This window comes from Neoarius graeffei, chromosome 12 (genome assembly GCF_027579695.1).
Source record: "Neoarius graeffei isolate fNeoGra1 chromosome 12, fNeoGra1.pri, whole genome shotgun sequence".
NCBI classification, from domain to species: Eukaryota; Metazoa; Chordata; class Actinopteri; order Siluriformes; family Ariidae; genus Neoarius; species Neoarius graeffei.
In genome coordinates this window covers 48,947,443-48,971,736 of record NC_083580.1, presented here as the reverse complement: position 1 = coordinate 48,971,736, position 24,294 = coordinate 48,947,443, and the positions used below count along the sequence as shown (strand labels likewise).

At 43.2% G+C, this 24,294-nt stretch overlaps 1 protein-coding gene across 1 annotated transcript; it reads left to right on the top strand.

Moving 5' to 3' along the window:
- The first annotated feature begins 4,304 nt into the window (after positions 1 to 4,304).
- On the top strand, positions 4,305 to 23,733 carry LOC132895394 (granzyme K-like). The gene is made up of 5 exons (XM_060935957.1): positions 4,305 to 4,443; positions 4,533 to 4,677; positions 22,098 to 22,245; positions 22,336 to 22,605; positions 22,768 to 23,733. Exons 1-5 carry the CDS (start codon positions 4,389 to 4,391, stop codon positions 22,936 to 22,938), a joined length of 789 nt encoding a protein of 262 aa, XP_060791940.1. The 5' UTR covers positions 4,305 to 4,388; the 3' UTR covers positions 22,939 to 23,733.
- Positions 23,734 to 24,294: the final 561 nt, after the last annotated feature.

Genomic DNA, 24,294 nt, shown 5'->3' with positions numbered 1-24,294 from the left:
GCTTCATGTGCCAAGTCTTACAGCCATACAAGAGTGTAGATAACACATTGCTGTTGTAGAATCGCATCTTAGTTTTGAGTGAGAGTTTCTTACTTGGCAATCTGGTATACAGCACACCTGTCTTTCTGGGCTGTTGCTTCTTCTGCCTGATGCTCCATCCATATACATTTGTCCTTCTGGGCACTGCATTTCACCTCGCTGCCCTTTTCCATGTATTCCTGATATATAGCATTGCTATCAGAATTGGCAGTGTGTCTTGCCTGGTGCAGGGCTCTCCTTTCACTGATCAGCTTCCAGGTCTTGTAGCTGATCCATGTTTCCCTGAGCGAATTCTTGTAGCCCAGGACCTCTTGATCTGCTGCTACCATTGCTTCCTTAAGTTCTTCCCACCATTCTGATGTTCCTGGTGGTGTGTCTGCTAGAGCAGAGAACCTGTGCCTCAGGAGGGTCTCAAACTGAGCTTTTGTGGCTGGATCTTTCAGTTTACTGGTGTTGAATCTTTTGGGCATAGTTGCCTTCCTCTTTTGCCTCTTCAGCTTGAGCTTGATTTTGGCAATGGATAGGTGGTGATCGCTGCAGATGTGAGCCCCATTATACACTTGTATGTCTTGTAAACATGGTATTCTCCATCAAGGTCCTATCACAGTGTGGTCAATCTGTGTCTTGGTTCTATGGTCATTAGCTGTCCATTTGATCTTGTGGATGTTCTTGTGTTCAAAGAGGGATGACCTAATCTTCATGTTGGTCATGGCACAGAACTGTATGAACCTATCCCCATTGTCCGTAGGGTTGCCAAAAGCATGTGGGCTAAGGGTGTGTTCAAATCCATCCACTTCCTCCAACCTGGGCATTCAGGTCTTCCATGATGATGAAAATGTCATGCCAGGGTATCTTGTCTGCCACATCCTGGAGCTGCTGGTAGAAGGCATCCTTTTCAGCATCATGATGTTTGTTTGTTGGGGCATAGCCCTGAACTATACTGACCTTTGCATAAGATCAGTGGCAGTCTTCACTTAGTCCACTTCATTTGCTTAATTCATTTCAGTGTCATCTATAGAGATCTTGCAGTCACGTGACCGGAAAGTACACAACCACCATCGTGTCGGTCAAAAACACCGCTGAATACTGCTGCACTCATGTACAGAATGGATCAGTTTCAACCGATGGACTACACGGCTCATTTTTCTAATGAACAGATAACTAGATATATGTCTAAAATAAACGATCTACAGATTTGTGACCCTTATGGCTTTCCGGACGGAGTTTTCACGACCGGATTTTGAACTGCCAGCGGAATACCCGGACGTGTATGATTACCTCATTAACTTTCCCTCGCTGTTCAGTGGTGAAGCACTGCGTGCTTATAAATCTCTGGACAGTTTTCTTTACAGAAATTCAGGATTTGTCAGCGACTCAGATGTGGCATCTTGTAAGCAAGAAAATGATCCTCACTGGATGGGTAAGTCACTTAAGTATTGAGTATAGCACTGACCAGCCAATTATAGAATAAGGTAATTCCAAATCGTCCGTGTTGTTTACATGGATCTGGCGTTGGAGAGGTAGAGGCTTGGCAGTGGAGGTTTGAGTAGCTGTTTTCTGAGCTTAGTCAACAGGCCGGCTCTGCCTGTAGCCTCGCTTTTGCTTCGGCTCCCGGCGCTGCCTCCTTCGCTTTGCTTCCGATAACAATCCACGGAGACCCCGCTGGTCTCGCAATCTGGTCTCGTCCGGAATTAATTTTTTTTTTCTCATCTGGAATGTTTTTTTTTTTTCTCGTCCGGAATGTTGTGCATGCGATGGAAATCGCTACAAACCGTCATTTTCTGCTGGAAACCAATGTCCAGTAAGTCCATACGGTTGTAGTGGATATTGAAGTCCGGTACAGATGAACAACACGCAAAAATACACACAAAAAACATAAAAACCGTGCACAGGTAGGGAGAGCTTGTAGCCGCAGCCGTTGTAGTAGAATTGTATATAGTAGGGTTTTCCAGAAGAAAAGGTAGAAGTAAAAGCAGAAGTAGAACCAGAAGTAGAAGTAGAAGGCGGAATATGGCGTTTGACCGACACGATGGCGTCTGTCACAATCTGGATCGGCTGTGACGTCACATGCAAGATCTCTATTGAGGTATTTCACTCACGTGACCAAGTCATGTGATGCTGCCATTTTGGACGGCACGGCTCGAATCAGTTTGAATGCGAGGAAGGCGACAAACGAAAAACATAAAAGAAAAAGGAGCGAGATGCAGAAAACACCTTCACTATCCAGCGACGTAGGGCATTTACAGGGCGAGCAGAGGGAGAGGTATTTGCAAAAATTGAGGTTAGCAGGCTTAGAGAACGACGTTTACCTGCTTCCACCAGGATTGTTCACTGACGTACGGAAGTACACGAAGCCCTCGTCTTTACCTGACTTCGGCCCACATGATCTGTATACCTATGTCGTTAAAAACCCATCGCCATACACAGGTATTGATCTGAAAGCGTATAAGAGTTTGGATGCCTACAAATATTTTGTGTCAGGCTGGGTAACATGCCTACATCAGCGGGTCGTCCCTGGAGCCGGTGGTCGCCATCTGATTACAGCTAAGGTTTGTTCACATTTTCATTTACTTTCGGTCCCCAGGATAAACAAAATGTTATTAAATGGCATTGAAATAACTTCTTAGTCTGTTGAGACATGGCCCGTTATAAATTTGCTGTTACCAGGCAATGACTAAGAACTGTATTATTAGGGTCGGTGTAGTTGTAGCAGTGTATTAGCAACTAGCTGTTAGCACTAGCTAATGTCAACAACATCGTAGCTAGTATGCCATCGCGCGCTCGCTCAGTAAACTAGTAAATCCAGTAAAGGAAAAACTTGAGACTGAAAGGTTTTAACAGTCATCCAAATGACTGAACGTAAATATTGCTACAGTAACATACTAGCTACTGTTGTTGACATTAGCTAGCTTGCCGTCCAAAATGGTGGACACCGGGGCGTCACGTGACCCTGTGACGTCAGGTGAAATACCTCAATACAGTATTTCTGTTCACCACTGAAACTGTTTACTACATTTAGCTCAATAGTAATACATTTAGAGACAATGCTTTTGTTCTTCAACGTTTCTTTTGATGTTTCTTTTGATGGTTCTTCAGGGGTTCTTTGGATAATTAAGTGCTGACTTCCTTGGAACCCTCTCAGATGGACTCAGATAACAAGGGGTTCTTCAAGGGTTGTTTTGACAGTTAAATGTTTCCCACTTATGAGAAAAAAGCATTTTTTAAAGACTTCTTTTGATTGTTAAGTGCTCTTCACTTCCTTAGAGCACTCTCTGATAGACTCTTAGAGAAATGGGTTCTTCAGTGGTTCTTTGATAATTAAAGTGTTCTTCACATCATTGGAACCCTCTCTTATAAGAGTAAGAGTAAGGTTCTTTTTAGGCATTCTTTTGATATTTGGTTTCTTCATTTCTTAAAAAAAGTTTTACAGTGAATGGTCTTCATTTCTTTGGAATCCTCTCTCTTCTTAGAAAAGAGGGTTCTTTTATATAATTCTAGATAGAACCTTTAAGGGCTCCTCCAAGTCTCTAAAGTCCTTCCCACACCGTATGGCACCAGGTACCATTTTTATGATGGTCTTTGGTATGACCCGACTGCGAGTAGAACTCGCAAACTCCCGATTGAGAGGCAGATACGCTAACCACTAGGCCAACTCCGCTCCCCTGAGGGACAACTCCGCTCCCCTGAGGGACAACTCCGCTCCCCTGAGGGACAACTCAGCTCCCCTGAGGGACAACCAGAAAAGAGGGATGTGTGTGTGTGTGTGTGTGTGTGTGTGTGTGTGTGTGAGAGAGAGAGAGAGAAATGTCAGGAAAACCTTTTGCAGGGTTCTACATATAAACTTTAAGGTTCTGAAGAAAATTTTTGGATTCTAGATAAAAGCATTTTGTTTTAATACTGTGGAGTTGCACAGGGAAATGGATTTTCATTTACAAGCACAATGTTACAAGCATTATTACAATTACAAGCACAATTACAAGCATATTTGGCTGCCCAAAAACGTAATGAAACATAATATAATTTACTGTGATGGTTTATGTTAACATGGAAACTGTTTACTACAGGTTGCTCACTCATAATAGATTTTTAAGGTGTGATTTTTTTTTTTTTAATTGTTGATGGTTTGGAAACTCACACATATCATACCTACAGGTGTTTAATGCAAGCTGCATGCATCACATCACATCACAAGCTCACGTGGAACATATATGTGCTCCTGAGAATGTCTGCACCCACAAAGCTGACCACAAACGATGCACAGTTTCCTCCAGTGTCTTCTATGCCTCATCTTCAAAGATTTATTTTCACTGCTCATTATCCATTCCACATTTCTGCACTCAGATAGCACCATGCATGTTCAACAATTCTCTCTTCTTCTACTTTTCACCTTGTTTCAAGCAACAGGTAAAATTCTGTTTATTATACATGGATATCATCGAAATCTGCCAACTGAGCCATTTTAGCCTTTGTAATGCCATTCATTCTCATTACAGCTTGCTCAGGCAGTTCTATCGTAGGAGGCAGAGAGGTCAAAAAACCTAAACCATGGATAGTCTCAATCCAGGACCAGAACTGGCACATCTGTGGAGGAACTCTTATTCATCAGCAGTGGGTTTTAACAGCTGCACACTGCAAAATGTGTGTATACAAATTTTTAAAAATGTTTTATTCTGTGCTGATGTTCTGAAACAGTCACTAAGTTATCATTTAGTCTACAAATAGTACTCTCGCAAAAATGGTGTTCTTCAAAATTTATTTTGTTATGGTACTTCACTGCTTAGAAAAAAATGGTTCTTCAACAGTTCTTTTGATGGTTTTGTCAGGAGTTCTTTTGATAGATACATGTGTTTCACTTCTTACAAAAAAAAAAGTTCTTTAGTGTTTCTTTTTTAGGGTGTTTTTCAATTCCTTGGAACCCTCTTTGATACACCCTTAGAAAAAGGATTCTTCTGTGGTTCTTTTGATGGTTAATTAAGTATTCTTCACTTCTGTAGAACCCTTTCTGATAGACACTTAAGATAAGATAAGATAAGATAAACTTTATTCATCCCTCCATGGGATGAATGTTTCAGTGGCTCACATGGTACATGTTTCAGTGGCTCACAGATAGAAAAGAGTCAGGAATAGATCATAACAAAAAAAATAGAGTGCAATAAAAGTATTTAAAAAAACCCAATAGGAAAAAAAAGTTTATATCTATATATATAATAATAAAAAAGTAAAAAATTAAAAAATAAAAATAAAAAAAAGGGAAAAACATGGGCCATGTATGTAATGTACATAACAAAATAAGAATGGAACTTAAATAGGAGTAGTACTTCATTAAAGTAGAAATATTGCACTAGTAAAATACTGGCAACTGAAATAGAAATATTGCACCAGCTAAAAAAAACCGAGGGGGAGGGGGTGTTTGAGTTCTTTTAACATTTGTTTTTCACTTTCTTAGAACCTTCTCTGATACACTTTTAAATATGGTTCTTATAGAGTAGAGTGGGGGAAAAAGCCCCCCTTAAGGAAAATTCAGTTTTTCTCCAAGTTGAAATGAACCATGTGTTGTTTTAATCATAGTTTTTGACAATAGTGACATGAACAATAATGCCACCTAAAGTTTGCCTAAAGTTAATACTTAATTTTTTTTTTTTAACAAAAACAAACATTGTGCCAAGGGGGCCTTTTACCCCCCCCCCCCAGTGGGGTAAAAGGCCCCCTGAGGTGGGGCAATAGGCCCCCTCACTCAAAAAAAGCTGTTTGGATAGCAAAAGTGTTTACTTAAGCCTATAATGTGAAAGAAACAAGAAAATATCCCTGAATTAATGAATAGATGCATTATTTTATTATATTTCGCATTTTAATTTCAATATAATTTTGTGTGGATTGAACATGAATTAACAAAGAACAAGCTATTGATTAATTCAGGGATATTTTCTTGTTTTTTTGAGTGAGGGGGGCCTATTGCCCCACCTCAGGGGGCCTTTTACCCCATTGGGGGGGTAAAAGGCCCCCTTGGCACAATGTTTGTTTTTGTTAAAAAAAAAATTAAGTATTAACTTTAGGCAAACTTTAGGTGCCATTATTGTTCATGTCACTGTTGTCAAAAACTATGATTAAAACTAAACACATGGTTCATTTCAACTTGGAGAAAAACTGAATTTTCCTTAAGGGGGGGCTTTTTCCCCCCACTCTACTCTAATTATGATAAAAGGAAACGATGCCCCCTGGGGGCCATTTACCCCGCCATTAAGGGAGCGTTTTACCCCACAGACTACACTTTTACAAAAAAGGGTCTTACTTTCAAAATGTGATTCAACTTTTTATACCTAATGTATTTTTTTTTAACGTACTGACTTGTCTACTCATACCACATACACAGCTGTGATATCTGACGAAATAGCAGCTATCTAAATACAGTTTTACTGATATCTGAAAATTATATCACTTACCATGAAATTTGATTTCTCTCTGCTGCGTTGCTGATATGCGATCCACAGTGGATATTTGTATATTCCTGTTGTCAAGCCAGTCCATAGCAACAATAGAAATGTAACTTTGCGCCATCTGGTGGTTATTTTGGGTAAAACAGGCCGGGGGCCTTTTACCCCATGGGGGCGTATTACCCCACTCTACTCTACTATGATTCACTCCTCTCAGAATCACTAGACAGCTTTTTATTTGTAATTAAAAGGCTGACAGTGTATGTTCTACAGACTATCATACTTATTTTCATGAAAAATAAGCAATTGCAACCAAAGCGATGTCATCAAATTTCATCCCGCATAAAACTCAGGCAGTCCTCTGGACATACATTTTAGATATAGCTGGGGTTTGTGACTAAAATTTAATAGGGTCCTCTTCTGTTTTTACAGAGTTTTATTTGCTTATTCCACAGTAGGTAAAAATGGGGGGAAATAGTTTAATATGCACTTTAAGTGTTCTTCAGTTATTTGGAATCCTGATCTTATAAACTCTTAAAGGGGGTATTTCAGTGGTTCTTTTGTTAGGTTTTAAATAATAATAATAATAATAATAATAATAATAATAATGTATTCTTCCCTATTCTTGGGAACCCTTTCTTTTACACAGAACATAAAAATTCTTCAAGGGTTTTCAAGGGTTCTTTTGAAAGTTATGTGTTCTCTATTTTCTTGGAACCCTTTCTGAGACTCTTGGAGGAAAAAAGGTTATTTGATAATCCTTTAGCCCTGTGATGACCTGGCGACTTGTCCAGGGTGTACCCCGCCTTTCGCCCGTAGTCAGCTGGGATAGGCTCCAGCTTGCCTGCGACCCTGTAGAACAGGATAAAGCAGCTAGAGATAATGAGAGAGAGAGAGATGATAATCCTTTAAGGATTCAGAGCATACAAAAACATATTGTTGTAAAGTTGTATATAGAATATTTAAAGGTTCCTACAGAGAGATTTCAGGGGGAACCCTTAAAAGTTCAAGCCCTTAAAGAACCCTTGAAGAAAGCGTGTACAATTATGAAATGAACCTGTTTTCTTTGAAATTTCTAAAATAATAAAAATACAATGAGAGATATTTAAACTTAAATTGGCTAAATAACCATGAGCTCAGTTTTGAGAAAAATTATCATGATTTTCTTTGTTATTGTTCAGCTTTAACACAGTTACTGCAGTTTTAACATTGCTCTCATTGAGTTTTGTGTATAATTGATAAACAGAGACTTCCGTTTATGGTACCTCATTCACAGTATTTTTAATTTTGTGAAAACAGCCATAATAACAAACTATGCATGAGCAGCAGATAGTGAAAATAACTTAATTGCTCATAGATATTTCAGTAATTATATAAATCTGTGATCTGTGATGCCTACTGGAAGAGAAGAGCACGGAGGATTGGGAATCGAGTGGCTGTCGTTTGTTTACACCCGATACCAAAACTTGTAGTGTCCTACCAACCATCGCAAAGACGCGGACAAAAAGCCCAGAAACTCTTATTTACCCAGGCAAAAATGACACAGTATTTATCTCTGTAGTGTCCTGATCCCCAAAGCTTTAACAGCCACATATAAAAAGTTGTACGCCTCCATGCCCTTCCAGGTTTTCGTCTGTTTGTCCATGTAGAACAATGTTTGCAGCACCAGGTGGTCTGAGATACTGGGGAACTCAATGGATGGATAATTTTCCAACTGTCAGTCCTGCATGCTGTGGCACGTGCACCTGAAGAGCTCTCAGGCACACCCCTGGTGGCACGTGTGTCGAGCGGACTTTTGCACGCACGCCGTTAACGATGCACGCCTGAACATAATCAAGGAGCTATATGTGCACCTATATAAGGACTGTTTAGACACACTATTGGGGGGAAGTATTATGCTACATCAGTATGTATTACCGAGCCTTGTTTCCCGTGTTTAATTTCCTGGTTTCCTGATTCCTGTACCTCATTCAAGTTTTCTCGCTGCCTGTGATATCCCGTTTGCGCCTTGCCTGACTCTTTGCTTGTTTTACGTTTTGGATTTTGCCTGCCGATTTGGACTGTTTGCACTTTCTTGTTAGATATAACTCTGCACTTACATCCGCCTCATACCCAGGGGCGCAGATAGGATTTTTGAACTGGGGGGGACTGAGCTGTCAGCAAATGATTCCATTTTGTGTATATATATATATATATATATATATATATATATATATATATATATATATATATATATCAATGGTGACTCCTCCATTGAGGAAAGGGAGGAAGATCCTCTCTTAAAATTCTAAAGAAAGAATTTCCAGGACACATTAGTTTAAAAAAACGCATATAATTAATAGACAAACGTTTAAAACATGTCAAAACAGTTGAAATAACTATATTTTATCAATTAAAAATGGAAGAAAAACTCGCCAAAATATCGTCCTCCCTAACCTCCTCATTGACATCCATTGTATGCGCTCAGAACATGGGCGATTCGCGGGCTCCTCTTTTAACATGGGAGTGAATGGGCGAAAGGGAGGCGATTCCTCCATTTGGGCGGGTCTATTTGCCTGTCATCAAGCAGCCAATCAGCAGAGCTGCATTCGTCAGTGCGGCCAATCAGAATGAAGGGATGAGTTGGCGGGTTGAAATCATAGCATACTTACTGTCAGTGTCACTGCCGAGCTAGAGTAGTGTCGTTTTGAGTAGTGCGGACAGCGGAGAATTTGAATAATTGTTGGCTATTGCTTTGTTGTAGTTTATCAACTTAATAAAACGCGATGGAGGAACGTGACATTGTGTACACAATGTTAGGCAGCTGGGCCATAGAAGGTTCACGCTGCATGCTGCACACTACACGCGTGTAAAGAAAAGTGGACAAACGTAGCATGACTTGCTCTGGGCCATAGAACGGCGTTCACATTGCACGCTGCACACTTCACGCGTGAAGCGAGAAATGAACATGCACACTTTTTTCTAGGCGTGAAGATGGAAATTCCAGTCAATGCATGCGGTCACCGCCGCGCCAGCCAATCAGAACGGGTCTAGGGAGATAACGCTATGCTTTCAGGGGAAAACTTCAGAAAAAATATAATTGAATGGTATAATTGAAAAATAGTTCATCGGGATTGTCAAGCAGATTATAGAATGTTCGGTGAAATTCACCACGGGTTTCTCTCAGAAGGAAGTGTTCTCGGCTCCAAATTCTGTTCCTTTTTCTCTTCCTCTGTCTCAGTAAAAGCAGAATGAGGCAATCGTCGTCATCCGAAGAGTCCATATTGTTGGTTACTCGGTCAAAGTAGAACAGACGCAACACGTGAACATCCAAGCATGAAGTTTAATGGCCCAGGGTCCGGTTCTTCACGTGAACGTGTAGCGTGCAGCGTGCAGCGTGAACCTTCTATGGCCCAGCTGCCTTAAACACGCCATTTCAAACACTGGGTTATGAGGAGAAGGTTAGAATCAAAACCGAAGGGAGACCAGTTCCCCAACTTAACATTCAGAAACCGAATGGTAAGCTAAGTGTGTTTAACACCAACACCTCGTGGTATCAGAGATACCCATGGCTAACAGGCAGTGTCACAACCAAACGGCTGTATTGCTGGCCTTGCCTGTTGATGGGTAGCAAATCCCAAACATGGTCTGTGCAGGGATTTAATGACATTAAAAATTTGGACAGGGCCACCAAGCGCCACGACCAGACCAAGGAACACGTTGGTGCAGCTATTCGCCTGAAATTGCTAGGCAGTGTGCCAGTTGACCAGCTAGTGGACGAGGGTGTGCGGATACAAGTGGCACAGCACAATGCTAAAGTGCGTCGCAACAGAGATACACTGAGGCGTCTGATTGATGCTGTGGCGTATTTGGGCATGCAGGAGCTGGCATTTAGGGGGCGGGATGAAGGGCCAAATTCAGACAACAAGGGAAACTATAGGGAGCTGACGGAACTGATTGCACGGTATGACAATTTGCTGGCAGAGCAGTTGCAGTCTTCTGGTGTTTTTAGTGGCATGTCCTGTGGCATCCAGAACGACTTGATCTGTGCAATCGGCACGTCAATCAGCCACGAAATATCGAAAGAATTAAACGTGACTCCGTTTTTTTCATGGCAGATTGACGAAACCACTGATATAAGCTGTCATTCCCAGCTCTCAATTATCGCGAGGTTCGTGGACAGTCAGGGCATTATTCAGGAACGTTTTCTGGGCTTTTTCGACGTGTCTAGTGGGAGGGATGCGCAGTCATTGTTTCAGTTTGTGCAGTCCGAGATGTCCCCTTACAACTTCGCTGAGAAGTTGGTTGCACAAACTTACGATGGTGCTGCGGTGATGGCCTCGGCTCTCAATGGACTGCAGGCTAAAGTGAGAGAGGTTGCTCCAGCCGCTACTTTTGTTCACTGTCACGCCCACCGCCTGAATCTCGTCCTTAGTCAAGGTGTCAAGGCCATACCCAAAGCGCGAGTCTTTTTTGCAAACCTGGGTGGGTTCACGTCATTCTTTTCCAAATCAAGTAAGAGGGTGGCACTACTTGAGGAATCTGATTGCGCGAGAATGCCAAAGACCGCTCCAACACGTTGGAATTTCTCATCCAGGGTCGTGAATACCGTCGCAGGTAACCATGAAAAATTGCTTAACACGTTTACCCGCGTTCTAGAACATCCTTCTATGGATGATGAAACAACTCGATTGGCGGATGGCCTGAAGGCAAAATTGGAAGACTTTGAGTTCATGTTCTTGCTTTTTACTTTTGAGGAGCTGTTTGCACAGACCGACGTTTTAACATACTGCAACAGAAAGTCATGGATGTTGCCTTCTGCAAACAGCGTATAGAAAACTTTATGCAGTTGCTTAATGAGCTGAAGTCAGACAGGGCTTTTGAGAAAACATACAGCAAAGCTGCCAGTCTCACAGAAGACCCCGAATTTGGTCACAGGAGAAAGAGAAGGCAGGGTGAGCAAGACCATCGCCAGGTCTATAAAACTCTCTATGACTCAGTGCATGACAGCATCAAGGCCCAACTCACACAGCGCTTCCAGCAGCTTGGCCGTTTGCATTTCATGGAGCTGTTAGACTTTGACAAATTTGAATCATTTAAAGCAGAATTCCCTTCTCGTGCATTGTCCAACTTGTCAGAGACATATGGGAATTTCTTTGATGAGGCCAAACTGAAGGTGGAACTGCAGCATTTCTACAGTGATGCAGAGATCCACTCTTCCCGAAAACTGTGTGAGGCTATCAGCTTCATGAAGTCAAACGGGCTTGATGAGGCAATGTCTCAGGTGTATAGACTCATGTGTCTGATTGCCACCATTGGTGCCACCTCAGCAGGAGTTGAGAGGAGCTTCTCATGTCTGAAGCGCATAAAAAGCTTCACCAGAAACACAATGGGACAAGAGAGGTTGAAAAGTTTAGCAGTCATGTCAATTGAAAGGAGGATGCTTAAATCTCTTCAACAAGATCCCCAGTGGTATGAGCAAGTCATTGACAAATTTGCCACCCAGACATCCAGGAGACTTGACTACTTTTTTAAATGAATTACTGTTTTAAATTTGACCCATTCACACCTCACATAGCTCATTCAACAAGCATTACACTACATGGTATTTCCCATGCTGATGTGTCCTCAAAAACATTTTACTTTTATTTCTTGCAGTAACAAAAAAACCCATTTTTAACAGAGCTTATCTTTAAAAAATATACAAATCCCCTAACAGTTGTAAACACCCACACAACTTCCAACCTCTCTCTCTCTCTCAACCATCCACCTATCTATTCACTCACTGTCCTCCCCTATTTTTATGACCACCAGTCGCCACTGATATATACACTACTGTTCAAAAGTTTGGGGTCACTTTGAAATGTCCTTATTTTTGAAAGAAAAGCACTGTTCTTTTCAATGAAGATCACTTTAAACTAATCAGAAATCCACTCTATACATTGCTAATGTGGTAAATGACTATTCTAGCTGCAAATGTCTGGTTTTTGGTGCAATTTCTCCATAGGTGTATAGAGGCCCATTTCCAGCAACTCTCACTCCAGTGTTCTAATGGTACAATGTGTTTGCTCATTGCCTCAGAAGGCTAATGGATGATTAGAAAACCCTTGTACAATCATGTTAGCACAGCTGAAAACAGTTGAGCTCTTTAGAGAAGCTATAAAACTGACCTTCCTTTGAGCAGATTGAGTTTCTGGAGCATCCCATTTGTGGGGTCGATTAAATGCTCAAAATGGCCAGAAAAATGTCTTGACTATATTTTCTATTCATTTTACAACTTATGGTGGTAAATAAAAGTGTGACTTTTCATGGAAAACACAAAATTGTCTGGGTGACTCCAAACTTTTGAACGGTAGTGTGTATACATGTTATTTCACCTCCCTCACTGCCATCACCAGGAACTACCTGCAGGCCAGGACAATGATAACATTTTAACATAGCCTATGGAAATCCAAAGTTTACACATTATCATCACGCACAGAAATTGCAGAACTGCAAAGCTAGTTTTAAAACCGCTAAGTTCCAACTGTTAAACATAGCGAGAGGCTGGGCTACGTGTGTGTGTGTAAAGTGTAAACCAGTGCATCCTGACTTTCTAACTATGCCTGTGTGTTACGTGAGCGGCAGTCAGTCAACAACTCTTCACAAAGTTTCCTTATGAGACAATATGCTCGCTGAAATTATGGCAGGGAACGCCAGATTAAACATTAAAACTGCCTTCTGAGCACTGTATCTACAGGCTACCACCGAAAGAAGGAGGCTACCAGAAAGGCTTCTCTACTCCGTACGATTTTACTTTCACTACGACATTACTTTGAACAGACTATCAGAAAATTGCAAGGTGATATGATAAAGTAAGGCACAGTTTACTTACAGTCGTTTTTTTTTTTTTTTTTAAAACGATGCAATCGTTTTCTGCCTTTCGGCACCCTTCATCATGCCGTGTTGGGGTCCTGAACTAGGAGGCGCTGTCCCCGATATGCCTGTCAAACTTGTAGGTAACCATAGCAACCAAGCTCGAGCTCGCAACCTGTGCAGTCTGCGCAGTTGCAACTATGTATACACTGCTGTGCATCTTTAGATTTTTCTGTGAGGTTTGCCTTATGCAAAGAAAGACAGCATAGACGTTTTTTCCTCCCTATAAGTGGGGGGGACCGAACGAGGTGAATTTAAATCTGGGTGGGACGAATCCCCCCCGTCCCCCCCTCTATCTGCGTCCGTGCTCATACCACGCACCTGACATCAACTCAGAATGAATGAATGAATAACTTTATTTAAACATAAGTTGATCAGCAGAGCTGGTGGGGTCGTGCATAAATAATTCCAAATACAATAGACTGAAAATATACACAATCTTTTTAAAAAAAATTAAATCTGTTGATTATCTGTTAATTATCTTCACATTAAGTTAATTAATAGTATGTATAACTATTGTCTTTGTATTTAGTTATGGCTACAATAAGATCAATATTTATTCTAATGATGTCAAATTTGGCTAGTAAATTTTTCTTTCATAGGAAAAATCCTTCTTTGTTAGTGTGTAAGGATCTATCCCATTGAATGGTTTCTATATCCACTTCTTCTGAGTGGACTTCTTGGTTTTAATAACTTGCTTGTTTGCTGTACACAAACATGCCAATAAGTTCTTGTGTTAATGGACCAGACTCCACTTTTGGATCATTAATCCCTTTTGACTGAGAATGCTTTGCATGCATGGTTTGGCTTCTGGCACATCTATACAGTTTTAAATACAATACCTACAATCTAAAAATTAGTTTCTATTGCATTTATTTAAATCCCATCTGTAATAGGGAGTGATGTTGCATCCCATTAATACACTTTACAGTAGATTATTAGATTCTAATAGAATAGATGAGCCAAAATCATTTGGGATCTTTTTAAATGGGCCCCGACTTGTTACAAATATGAATAGGTGGGCCTCAAAGCAGAAAAGGTTGAGAACCCCTGATCTAAATGACATCAAAGACTAAATTTACATGCTTTATATCCTTGTACATGTCCTTGTACAAAAGATGTACCACCAGCTTGGACATACTTTAACACAGAATTTCCTAAACATTTGGGAAAATAACCCCAATGGGCATTATGAATTTTCTGTGACCACAAACTTTAACCACCCTACATTTTTCAAAATTACAGATGTATAGTGCAGGGATGTTGTAACATTTGTGCTTTTTAACAATGTCAGTGTAAGAATGAGAGCGGGTGGGTGGAGCACAGAAGTACGGCAGGCCAGAACTGAGTTCCAAAAAGCTCTTTATTTTGCACTTTTCAGTGTAAATTCACTCTCCCAGCCACACACACACGCACACACACAAGTCGTCAGGTTGGGGAGAGAAGCTCCCTTCCTCTGCTCTCTCTCCTTATATAGGGCGCGGTCACTGGGGAAGACACACAAACACAGATTAACAGACATCAGGTGCAGTGATTCTGCCACTTACCTTCCCTGACTCCGCCCTCCGGTCACAGACCGACGCTTGACCATGCCCCCGCTGCCACATACCCCCACCGCCCGACTCAGGCCAGGCAGCCGTCTGGCCTGCAGCCGACTCCCCCCCCCGGACAGGAGAGGAAGTCCGCCACGACCATCTGCGCCCCCGGCCTGTGGACCACCTTGAAATTAAAGGGCTGGAGTGCCAGATACCAATGGGTGATCAGTGCATTGGCATCCTTCATGCGGTAGAGCCACTGGAGGGGCGGGTGGTCCGAACAGAGGGTGAAAGGGCACCCCAGGAGGTAGTAGCGAAGGGTGAGGACCGCCCACTTGATGGCTAGGCACTCCTTCTCTATGGTGCTGTAGCGCCCCTCACGCACCAACAGCTTCCTGCTGATGTACAGCACGGGGTGATCCTCCCCCTCCACCTCCTGGGACAGAACGGCCCCCAGCCCTCTTTCCAACACGTCCGTCTGCAACATAAAGGGGAGAGAAAAGTCAGGGGAGTGTAACAGTGGCCCCCCACACAGTGCAGCCTTCACCTCAGAGAAAGCCCGCTGGCATTGCTCCATCCACTGGACCGGATCTGGTGCCCCTTTTTTAGTGAGATCAGTCAGCGGGCTGGTGACGTCCGAATTATTAGGTATAAACCTACGATAGTAGCCAGCCAGCCCCAGGAACTGTCTCCCCCCCTTTTTGGTCTTGGGCCTTGGGCAGGCCGCAATCGCTGCTGTCTTATTAATTTGGGGACGCACCTGCCCATTGCCTAAGTGGAAGCCCAGATACTGTACTTCCATCCGCCCAATCGCACACTGCTTCAGGTTGGCTGTGAGACCCGCTCACCTCAGCGACCCAAGGAAGGCCCTCAGGTGTTGCAGATGCTGCGGTCAGTCGTTACTATAGATTATGATGTCGTCTAAGTATGCGGCCGCGTAGGTGGCGTGGGGGTGGAGGACCCTGTCCATAAGCCGCTGGAACGTAGTGGGCACCCCAAACAGCCCAAAAGGAAGTGTGACAAATTGGTGTAAGCCAAATAGTGTGGAAAAGGCTGTTTTTTTCTCGGGATAGTGGAGTCAAGGGGATCTGCCAATAACCCTTTGTCAAATCCAGTGTTGAAAAAAGCGAGCCGTGCCTAGTCGATCCAGCAACTTGTCAATATGAGGCATTGGGTATGCATCGAATTTAGACACCGCGTTGACTTTTCCTATAGTCCACACAGAACTGGACTGACCAGTCGGCCTTGGGAACCAAACACCAGAGTTTGAGCAGATTGAGGTGGTAAATCTGTAGCGCCCCACCCCTGTCCGTTCGCCTCACCTCGTAGTCAACATCCCCAACTCGCCGTGTGACCTCAAAGGGTCCTTGCCACTTGGTGATCAATTTGGAGCTCGATGTGGGCAACAGTACGAGTACTTTATCTCCCAGTGCGAACTCCCTAAGGCGCATACCCCTGTCATACAGGCGGGTTTGCCGTTCTTGGGCCTGCCGTAAATTCTCCTGGGTTAGGTGTGTGAGTATGTGGAGTTTTGCACACAGGTCAATAACGTATTGAATTTCATTTTTACTTGGTGAAGGTCCCTCCTCCCAATTTTCTCACAGCACATCTAGAATGCTGCGTGGCTTACGCCCATATAACAATTCGAATGGGGAGAACCCCGTGGAGGCTTGTGGGACCTCTCGCACTGCAAATAACAAGGGTTTGAGCCATTTATCCCAATTATGTGTGTCCTCGCTTATGAATTTTTTAATTATATTTTTGAGGGTGTGATTGAACCGTTCAACTAAACCGTCCATTTGTGGGTGATAAACGCTGGTGCGGATCGGCTTAATTCCTAATAACTCATACAGTTCATTCAGTGTACGTGACATAAACGAGGTGCATTGGTCAGTCAGAATCTCTTTCAGGATTCCAACTCGGGAGATGACGCGGAAGAGCACTTCAGCAATACTGCGTGCTGAGATATTGCGAAGAGGCACTGCTTCCAGGTATTGTGTTGCATAGTCCACCAGAACTAAAATAAAGCGGTACCCTCGTGTTGACTGATCTAATGGCCCGACGAGATCCATCCCAATTCTTTCGAACAGGGTCTCGATTAATGGGAGAGGGGGCAAAGGCACTTTTGGAATGGCCGCTGGATTTACTAACTGGCATTCGCGGCATGCCGTACACCACCTACGGACATCGCCGCGAATCCCTGGCCAATAGAACTGGGCCATTATTCAGGCTAGTGTCTTATCCTGCCCTAAGTGTCCAGCCATGGGATTAAAGTGAGCCGCCTGGAACACCAATTCCCGGCGGCTCTTTGGAATCAAAAGCTGTGTGACTTGCTCTTTAGTCTGAGTGTCCTGCGTCACTCGGTATAATCTATCCTTCATAATAGAAAAATAGGGGAAGGACAGGGTGGCGTTTGGCTGGAGCGTTTGACCATCAATTACTCTCACTTGGTCAAACGCATGCCGCAGAGTCTCGTCTCGCGACTGCTCTAACGAGAAATCCGCGAGGGATTCCCTGAGAGAGGGAGGAGGAGCCTGCTGCTCCTCACTCTGATGTGGAGATGACGTAGACGGCTCTGTGACAGCTGCTCCCGCCAATGCGACACCGGGACCTCCCCCTGCTGAACTACGGCAGGACCCACTCTTCACTAAATGACTCATTAACTCCCCAAATCCCGGCCAATCAGTCCCCAAAATTATCGAGTGGGTGAGGCGAGGATTAACCGCCGCCTTTACTCTAAATTTTCCCCTCGGAAAAGAATGTGGACCGACACTAAAGGGTAGCTGTGAACATCCCCATGCACACACAACACCTTCACCCCCTGTGCTCCCCCCAATGCCTCATCTTGCACCAGGCTTTGGTGAATTGAGGTCTGATTACAGCCAGAGTCCACCAACGCCTGATATGTATCCCCTTGGATACTCACCAGTATGCGATACGCTCTGGCCCGATCAAGGGTGGCTCCTGGCACGTCGGGGATCCGAACCACCATGCCCACTTCCATTGCCGAGCACTGCTGTTGGAGGTGGCCCGGCTCCCCGCAGCACCAGCAAACCGGCCTGGGCTTCCTCTCTGCACCGGCACTCTGAGGCTCACTCACTTGAGGGGGGGAAGAGACAGACACAGAAGGAAAAAACGGGAGGGCACCGCGGGTGTGACGGGCCGGCTGGGGTGGGGCCAGCCCCCGTCTCCGCGGTGGGGGAACGGGGCGAGGATGAGACACAGGAGGAGGGGGGGGAGAGAGAGAGAGAGAGAGAGAGAGAGGAGAGGGAAGAAGAGGATGTCCGCTGTCCTGCCGTCGGAACAGCCACCAAATGGTCCTCCGCCAGCTCGATAGCCTGATCCAGCGACGCCGGGCGGTGGCACTGAACCCACTCCGCGGTCCCCTCTGGTAGGCGGGCGATGAACTGCTCCAGTACCACCTGATCAATGATTCCCTCGGCATCGCGGTTGTCGGCCCTCAACCACCGCCAGCAGGCGTCCCAGAGCTGCTGGTCAAACGCGAACGGCCGGCCGACTTCCTCCAGGCGCAGAGCGCGGAAGCGCTGTCGCTGTTGTTTGGGGGTGCGCCCCACCCGCTGGAGGACAGCCCGGCGAAGGTCCGCGTAGACCAGCCGGCAGTCGGCGGGGAGCTGTAGCGCGGCCAGCTGCGCCTCGCCCATTAGCAGGGGGAGGAGGCGCGCTGGGTGCTGTTCCACCGGCCAGCCCGAGGCCTCTGCTGCCTGCTCGAAGAGCATGAGGAAGGCCTTGGGGTCGTCATGCGGGCCCATCTTAGTTAGAGTGAAGGGAGAAGGGCCCGTGGCGGTGGAGGTGGTGAACCCCGCCGACGCGAGGAGGTGCCGGAACGCCTGTCAATCTTCCTGCTGTGCCAACACCAGGGCCTCGAACCGGTGCTCTTGCTCCTTCCGGAGGGCGATTAGCGCCTGGTGCTGGCTCTGCTGGGCCGTGGTGAGGGCATGGACCAGGTCTGTGAAGGGGGAGGACTCCATGGGGCTGTTCTTTTCCTGTGCTCCAATTCCCGGGTTTCAGCACCACTGTGGCAGTTCGTATGAGTGGGTGGAGCACAGAAGGACGGCAGGCCAGAATTAAATTTAAAAAAACCTCTTTTATTGTGCACTTTTCAGTCGCACTCTAATTCTCCCAGCCACACACACACACACACACACACACACACACACACACACAAGTCGTCTGGTTGGGGAGAGAGCTCTCCCTCTGCTCTCGCTCTCTCTTTAAGTAGGGCACGGTCACTGGGGAAGACACACAAACACACGTTAATAGACCTCAGGTGCAGTGATTCTGCCACTTACCTTCCCTGACTCCTCCCTCCGGTCACAGACCGACGCTTGACCACGCCCCCACTGCCACAATCACCTTTCCTTTTAATAGCATTTTTTTAATCATATAGGAACTGAAGATACTAATTGTTACAGTTTTGCAATTGGAATGTTTGTCCATTCTTCCTTGACACAAGACTTCAGCTGCTCAAAAGACTGTGGTTGCCACTGTCTGATTCTCTTCATCATGATGCACCATACATTCTCAATAGGAGACAGATCTGGACTGGCAGCAGGCCAGTCAAGCACATGCACCCTGTGTCTATGAAACCACATTGTTGTAGCCCATGCAGAATGAGGTCTGGCATTGTCCTGTTCAAATAAGTATGGACATCCCAAGAGGAGACATCGCCTTGATGAATATGTCTTTCTAAAATCCCAATATATGCCCCAATATATCAATGGTACCTTCACACATATGCAATTTACCCATGCCGTGGGCACTGAGGCATCCCTATACCATCACAGATGTTGGCTTTTGCATCTTTCTCTGATAATAAACTAGGTGGTCATGTTCACTTTTAGCACTGAGAACTTGACGTCTGGTTTTCCTGAAAAGAAACTGAAATGTAAACTCATGTGACCATAGCAATCATTTCCACTATCTTTCAGTCCATCTGAGATAAGTTCAGGCCCAGAGAAATTGGTGGCATTTCTGCATACAATTGATAAATGGCTTCCTCCTTGCATAATACAGTTTCAAGTTGCATTTCTGGATGCAGCAGAGGAATCTGTTAAGTGACAACAGTTTTCTAAAGTACTCCCGAGCCCATGTGGCTATATTTATCACATTAGCATGATTGTTTCTCAGGCAGTGCCGCCTGAGGGCTCGAAAGTTGCGCACATTCAACAGTGGTTTCCGTTCTTGCCCTTTAAGCACTGAGATGTTTGAATCTTTTCACAATATTATGTACAGTAGATTTTTGAAAGACCTAAAGTTTTGTTTTTTGAATTGACTAACAATTCTGTCATGAATTTTGGCACAAAGGAGTGAGCCATGACCCACCCTTGCATGCAAAGACTGAGCCTTTGGTGCATACTCCTTTTTTACCCAATTATGTTACTAATTAACCTGCTTATTGTGGAATCTTCAAAAATGATGTTATTTGAATAGCCTATAAACTTTTCAGTCTTATTTTCCTCTGTCCCAACTGTTTTTGAGTGTGTTGCAGACATCAAATTCTAACTTCATTTATATTTACAAAATACAATTAAGTTGGTCAGTAAAACTATTTATTTTTTTCGCGGTTCAAATCCTGTGCTGTGATTGGCTGGCGAGCGGGTCCATTACAGACCCCGGTTACGGACCTCTGGCAACTCATTCGTTCACACCAACAACAACAAACATAGTAGCATTTTTTGTCAACATTTATCTTTTTTTAATAAGATTTATTTATAAGATTATCAAAAATCTTATAAATTGTTGCCAGCATTTCTCAGGAGAATAGCATTAATTTTACAGCATGGATAGTGATAATGACAGTGTTCACAGCGAAAGCGAGTTTTACTACCCTGAGGAAGAAGAAATAAAAGAAAACATTTCAGGAGAAAGCTAAAACCTGTAATTTGCTAACGCTGAGCAAAAACATGGCTGAATCCTGAATGACTCCTATTTGTATAAATAGGGGACTACATAGGCAGCAAAATGTAGGGTTTTTTTTCCTGCCAAGGAAGTGCACTTGTATACTGAGGAGGAAGCCATTTGCATTACAGCCATGAATGAGGATTCAAAATGGCGGCTCGGCTCGGTTTTCCCTTTCGGCCGCTCTCGTTTTCTGTTAGAATTTGATGAAGAAAAAAATTAATATATTATTTACCAGCTTAAGGTCGGTCCGTATGGTGAAATACTGTGACCTCGGCTTTGAATACTGACCTCGGCCCAGAGGGCCTCGCTCAGTACTGTCAAGACCTCGGTCACGGTATTTCACCATACGGACCTCCCAGCTGGTAAATAACATATATATGTTATGCTCATGCCATACTAACCCCATTTCCAGAAAAGTTGGGATATTTTTGTCAGAATTGTGCTTTTGTCAGTTAAATAAAAATTCACATGAATTAACAAATCACATATTTTTGTTTTCATTGCATTTTGGAAAATATCCCATTTTTTCTGGAAATGGGATTAGTACATTTAAATCCATATTCAGTCAATGTTGTGGCATGTTCATATTTGTTTTATTGACTGGTGTTGTTCCACTGAGTCAGAATCACTTGATATTGTCAAGAAACTAGCCAAGGTAGTTGGACAGAGAAATTTGTGTTTCTGTTGCTGAACTCCTATGCTCGTGCCAGACTGTCATAATTTCAGTCAAAAAAGACTGAACTAACACATACATTCTTAAATTTAAAATGTGGCTTGTTTGAATGTTACTTCCAATAATTTCAAAATAGTAGCACACTAAATCTGTCTTCATAGTGAAAGCAACATTATAATATACATTTGTAAAATAAGTGAATGAAACAAAAGATGACATTGTGAATTTCTCTCATGACATCATTCACAAATGAAGCAACCCAACATAGGGTCCAAACCTATTGCTTGGGAATCCCTGGTTTTGCACCATTTTTTTTTTCTGGAACTGAATAAAATTTACATTATGCTTAATTTGCAACTATAAATAAACTATAAATGTGGGGAAGCCATTGCCTAATGGTTAGAGAAACAGCTTTGGGACCAAAAGGTTGCTAGCTTGATTCCCTGTACCAGCAGGAATGGCCGAAGTGCCCTTGAGCAACGCACCTAACCCCCGACTGTTCCCCAGGCTGCTCTGGGTATGTTGTACATTGCTCTGGATAAGAGCATCTGCTAAATGCCATTAATGTAATGTAATTTAACCACAATTCAAATTTTCTTACAGGCATTTCAAATCTAAACAAAGGACAGTGCTTGTAGGTGCTCATTCTCTGACAAAGGACAAAAATGCTCAGCGAGTTGAAATCTTGAACTTTCACATCCCTAAAACATTTAGTATTAAAACTAAGGTTGATGACATCATGCTCCTGAAGGTAAAGAGCATTCTTGCAAAGTACAAATTGCCAACAATAAAAAAATCGTAAAGCACATTGCCTTAATTTTCTTATGCTATTTTTTTCCAGCTCCAAAACAAAGTTCAGCTTAAGAAAAACAAAGTGGAAGTGAAGACAATTCCCAAATCAGGTATAGACATTCCAGCAGGGACAAAATGTGAAGTGAGAGGATGGGGAACCACTCAGGAAGATGATCTTAAATGCTCTGACACCCTGCAAGAAGTGGAGGTGATGGTGGTGGACAGGGGACTGTGTAACTGCTACTACAACAACAAACCTGCCATTACTGATGACATGCTGTGTGCAGGAAACAAGCAGGGGAAGAAAGATGCATGCTTGGTAAGTTAAGTCACTCAACAATTAGGGGTACATTTAACATCAACCAAAATGCACAAACAAGAATAATTGACAGATCAGTTGGTTCTTGAATACAACTTCATCTTAACTATACATGGAAATGCAGCATGGAGAAGCATTAATTGTTCCATTTTGTATTTTCAGGGGGATTCTGGGGGACCCCTGGAGTGTAAGAAAAGCATTGTGGGTCTAGTGTCAGGAGGAGATGGCTGTGGCAAGCCCAAGAAACCCGGTGTCTACACTCTTCTCTCCAAGAGACACATTTTCTGGATTAAGAACGTAATTAAAAAGCAATCCAACAGCACAGAAGTCTAGAAACAAATTTATCAATCCATATGGTGTTGTACACGGTATCAATCAGCATATACACCATATATTATTGACTTGCTTTTTGGTATTCTTTCATCTTTTACTTCATATATATGGCTGAAAATCAGGAGAGAGCGAGAGAGAGGGGAATGATTGCTTAATTATAAATGTACTCGATCAGCCAAGACATGTTTGGGGTCTTGAAAGCTGCCTCTTTTTTTGTTGTTGTTTGTTTCTCTCTTTTGAAGAAATATGGCGTTATGGTTGTTTTTCTCAGTGACTTTTGTCCATGTCCAAAGCCAATTGTGGAATGATTTGCACATGTACACTTAGTGCACCATGCTAAACTGGTGGTCATATATTTCTATTTTGTGCTAGCAACATTAACCTCTTCATTCCCATTAACAACTATGTCTTTAATGAAACATGGGTTTCATTTGTAATTCTGAGCAATACTGGGAACAGCCACATAAACAAGATTCTGTAAGTAAGGAATAAAACCCTGTGTGTGGCGCTGTTACAGGAAAAAAATCACCATAATGGTTTTGTTGCCACATTAAAGAAACAGTACATCCACAAGTGTTTCATTCCTCTTATAACACAGCAATTTGCCAACAAGTACAATTATTTATTTCTTAAAGAACAACATATCATGCTTTTAAGAACATTTACAGTTGCATTTAATATTGTGGCATGTCTGTGAAACACAATCATTCTTTCACCACGTTGTCATATAAGTCACTGTCCATGAGCTGTTACTATAGAAACAATGATTAAATAAAGATGTTTGTTGCAGCTTCACCACTGACTAAAGATGTTTTTCTCTGCTGAGTTTATCAAAGACTTTAGCCTTGTTTATGGAGCGTAACTGGTTTGTTTGTTGAGGCTTTACACTTGGGTGCATTCTGACAATCCTTTTATTGAAACATTTGCTCAGGTCCAAGCACAAACAAGCCAAAACTTCCTGCTGACAGCACGTGACCACATTTCAGACACCCACAGAGCGGCTGAGAACATAATGTCTAAAAACGTGATGAATTCTGAAGAATGGTTCCACTGGGCTCAAAGCGAAAAACGCAACGAGAGCTCAGAAGAAAATCCTTCATTTGGAGAACTTGCTGGTTCCTTAAAAAAAATAAAATTCATAACAACTTTCTGGCATTGTGAAATATGCTTGCTTGTGTTTAGTACACATTTCATTCCTTACCAAAAGTTCACTGTTTTCAAATGAATTAACAGAAATATGAATTTGTATTAGGGCGGCACGGTGGTGTAGTGGTTAGCGCTGTCGCCTCACAGCAAGAAGGTCCGGGTTCGAGCCCCGGGGCCGGCGAGGGCCTTTCTGTGTGAAGTTTGCATGTT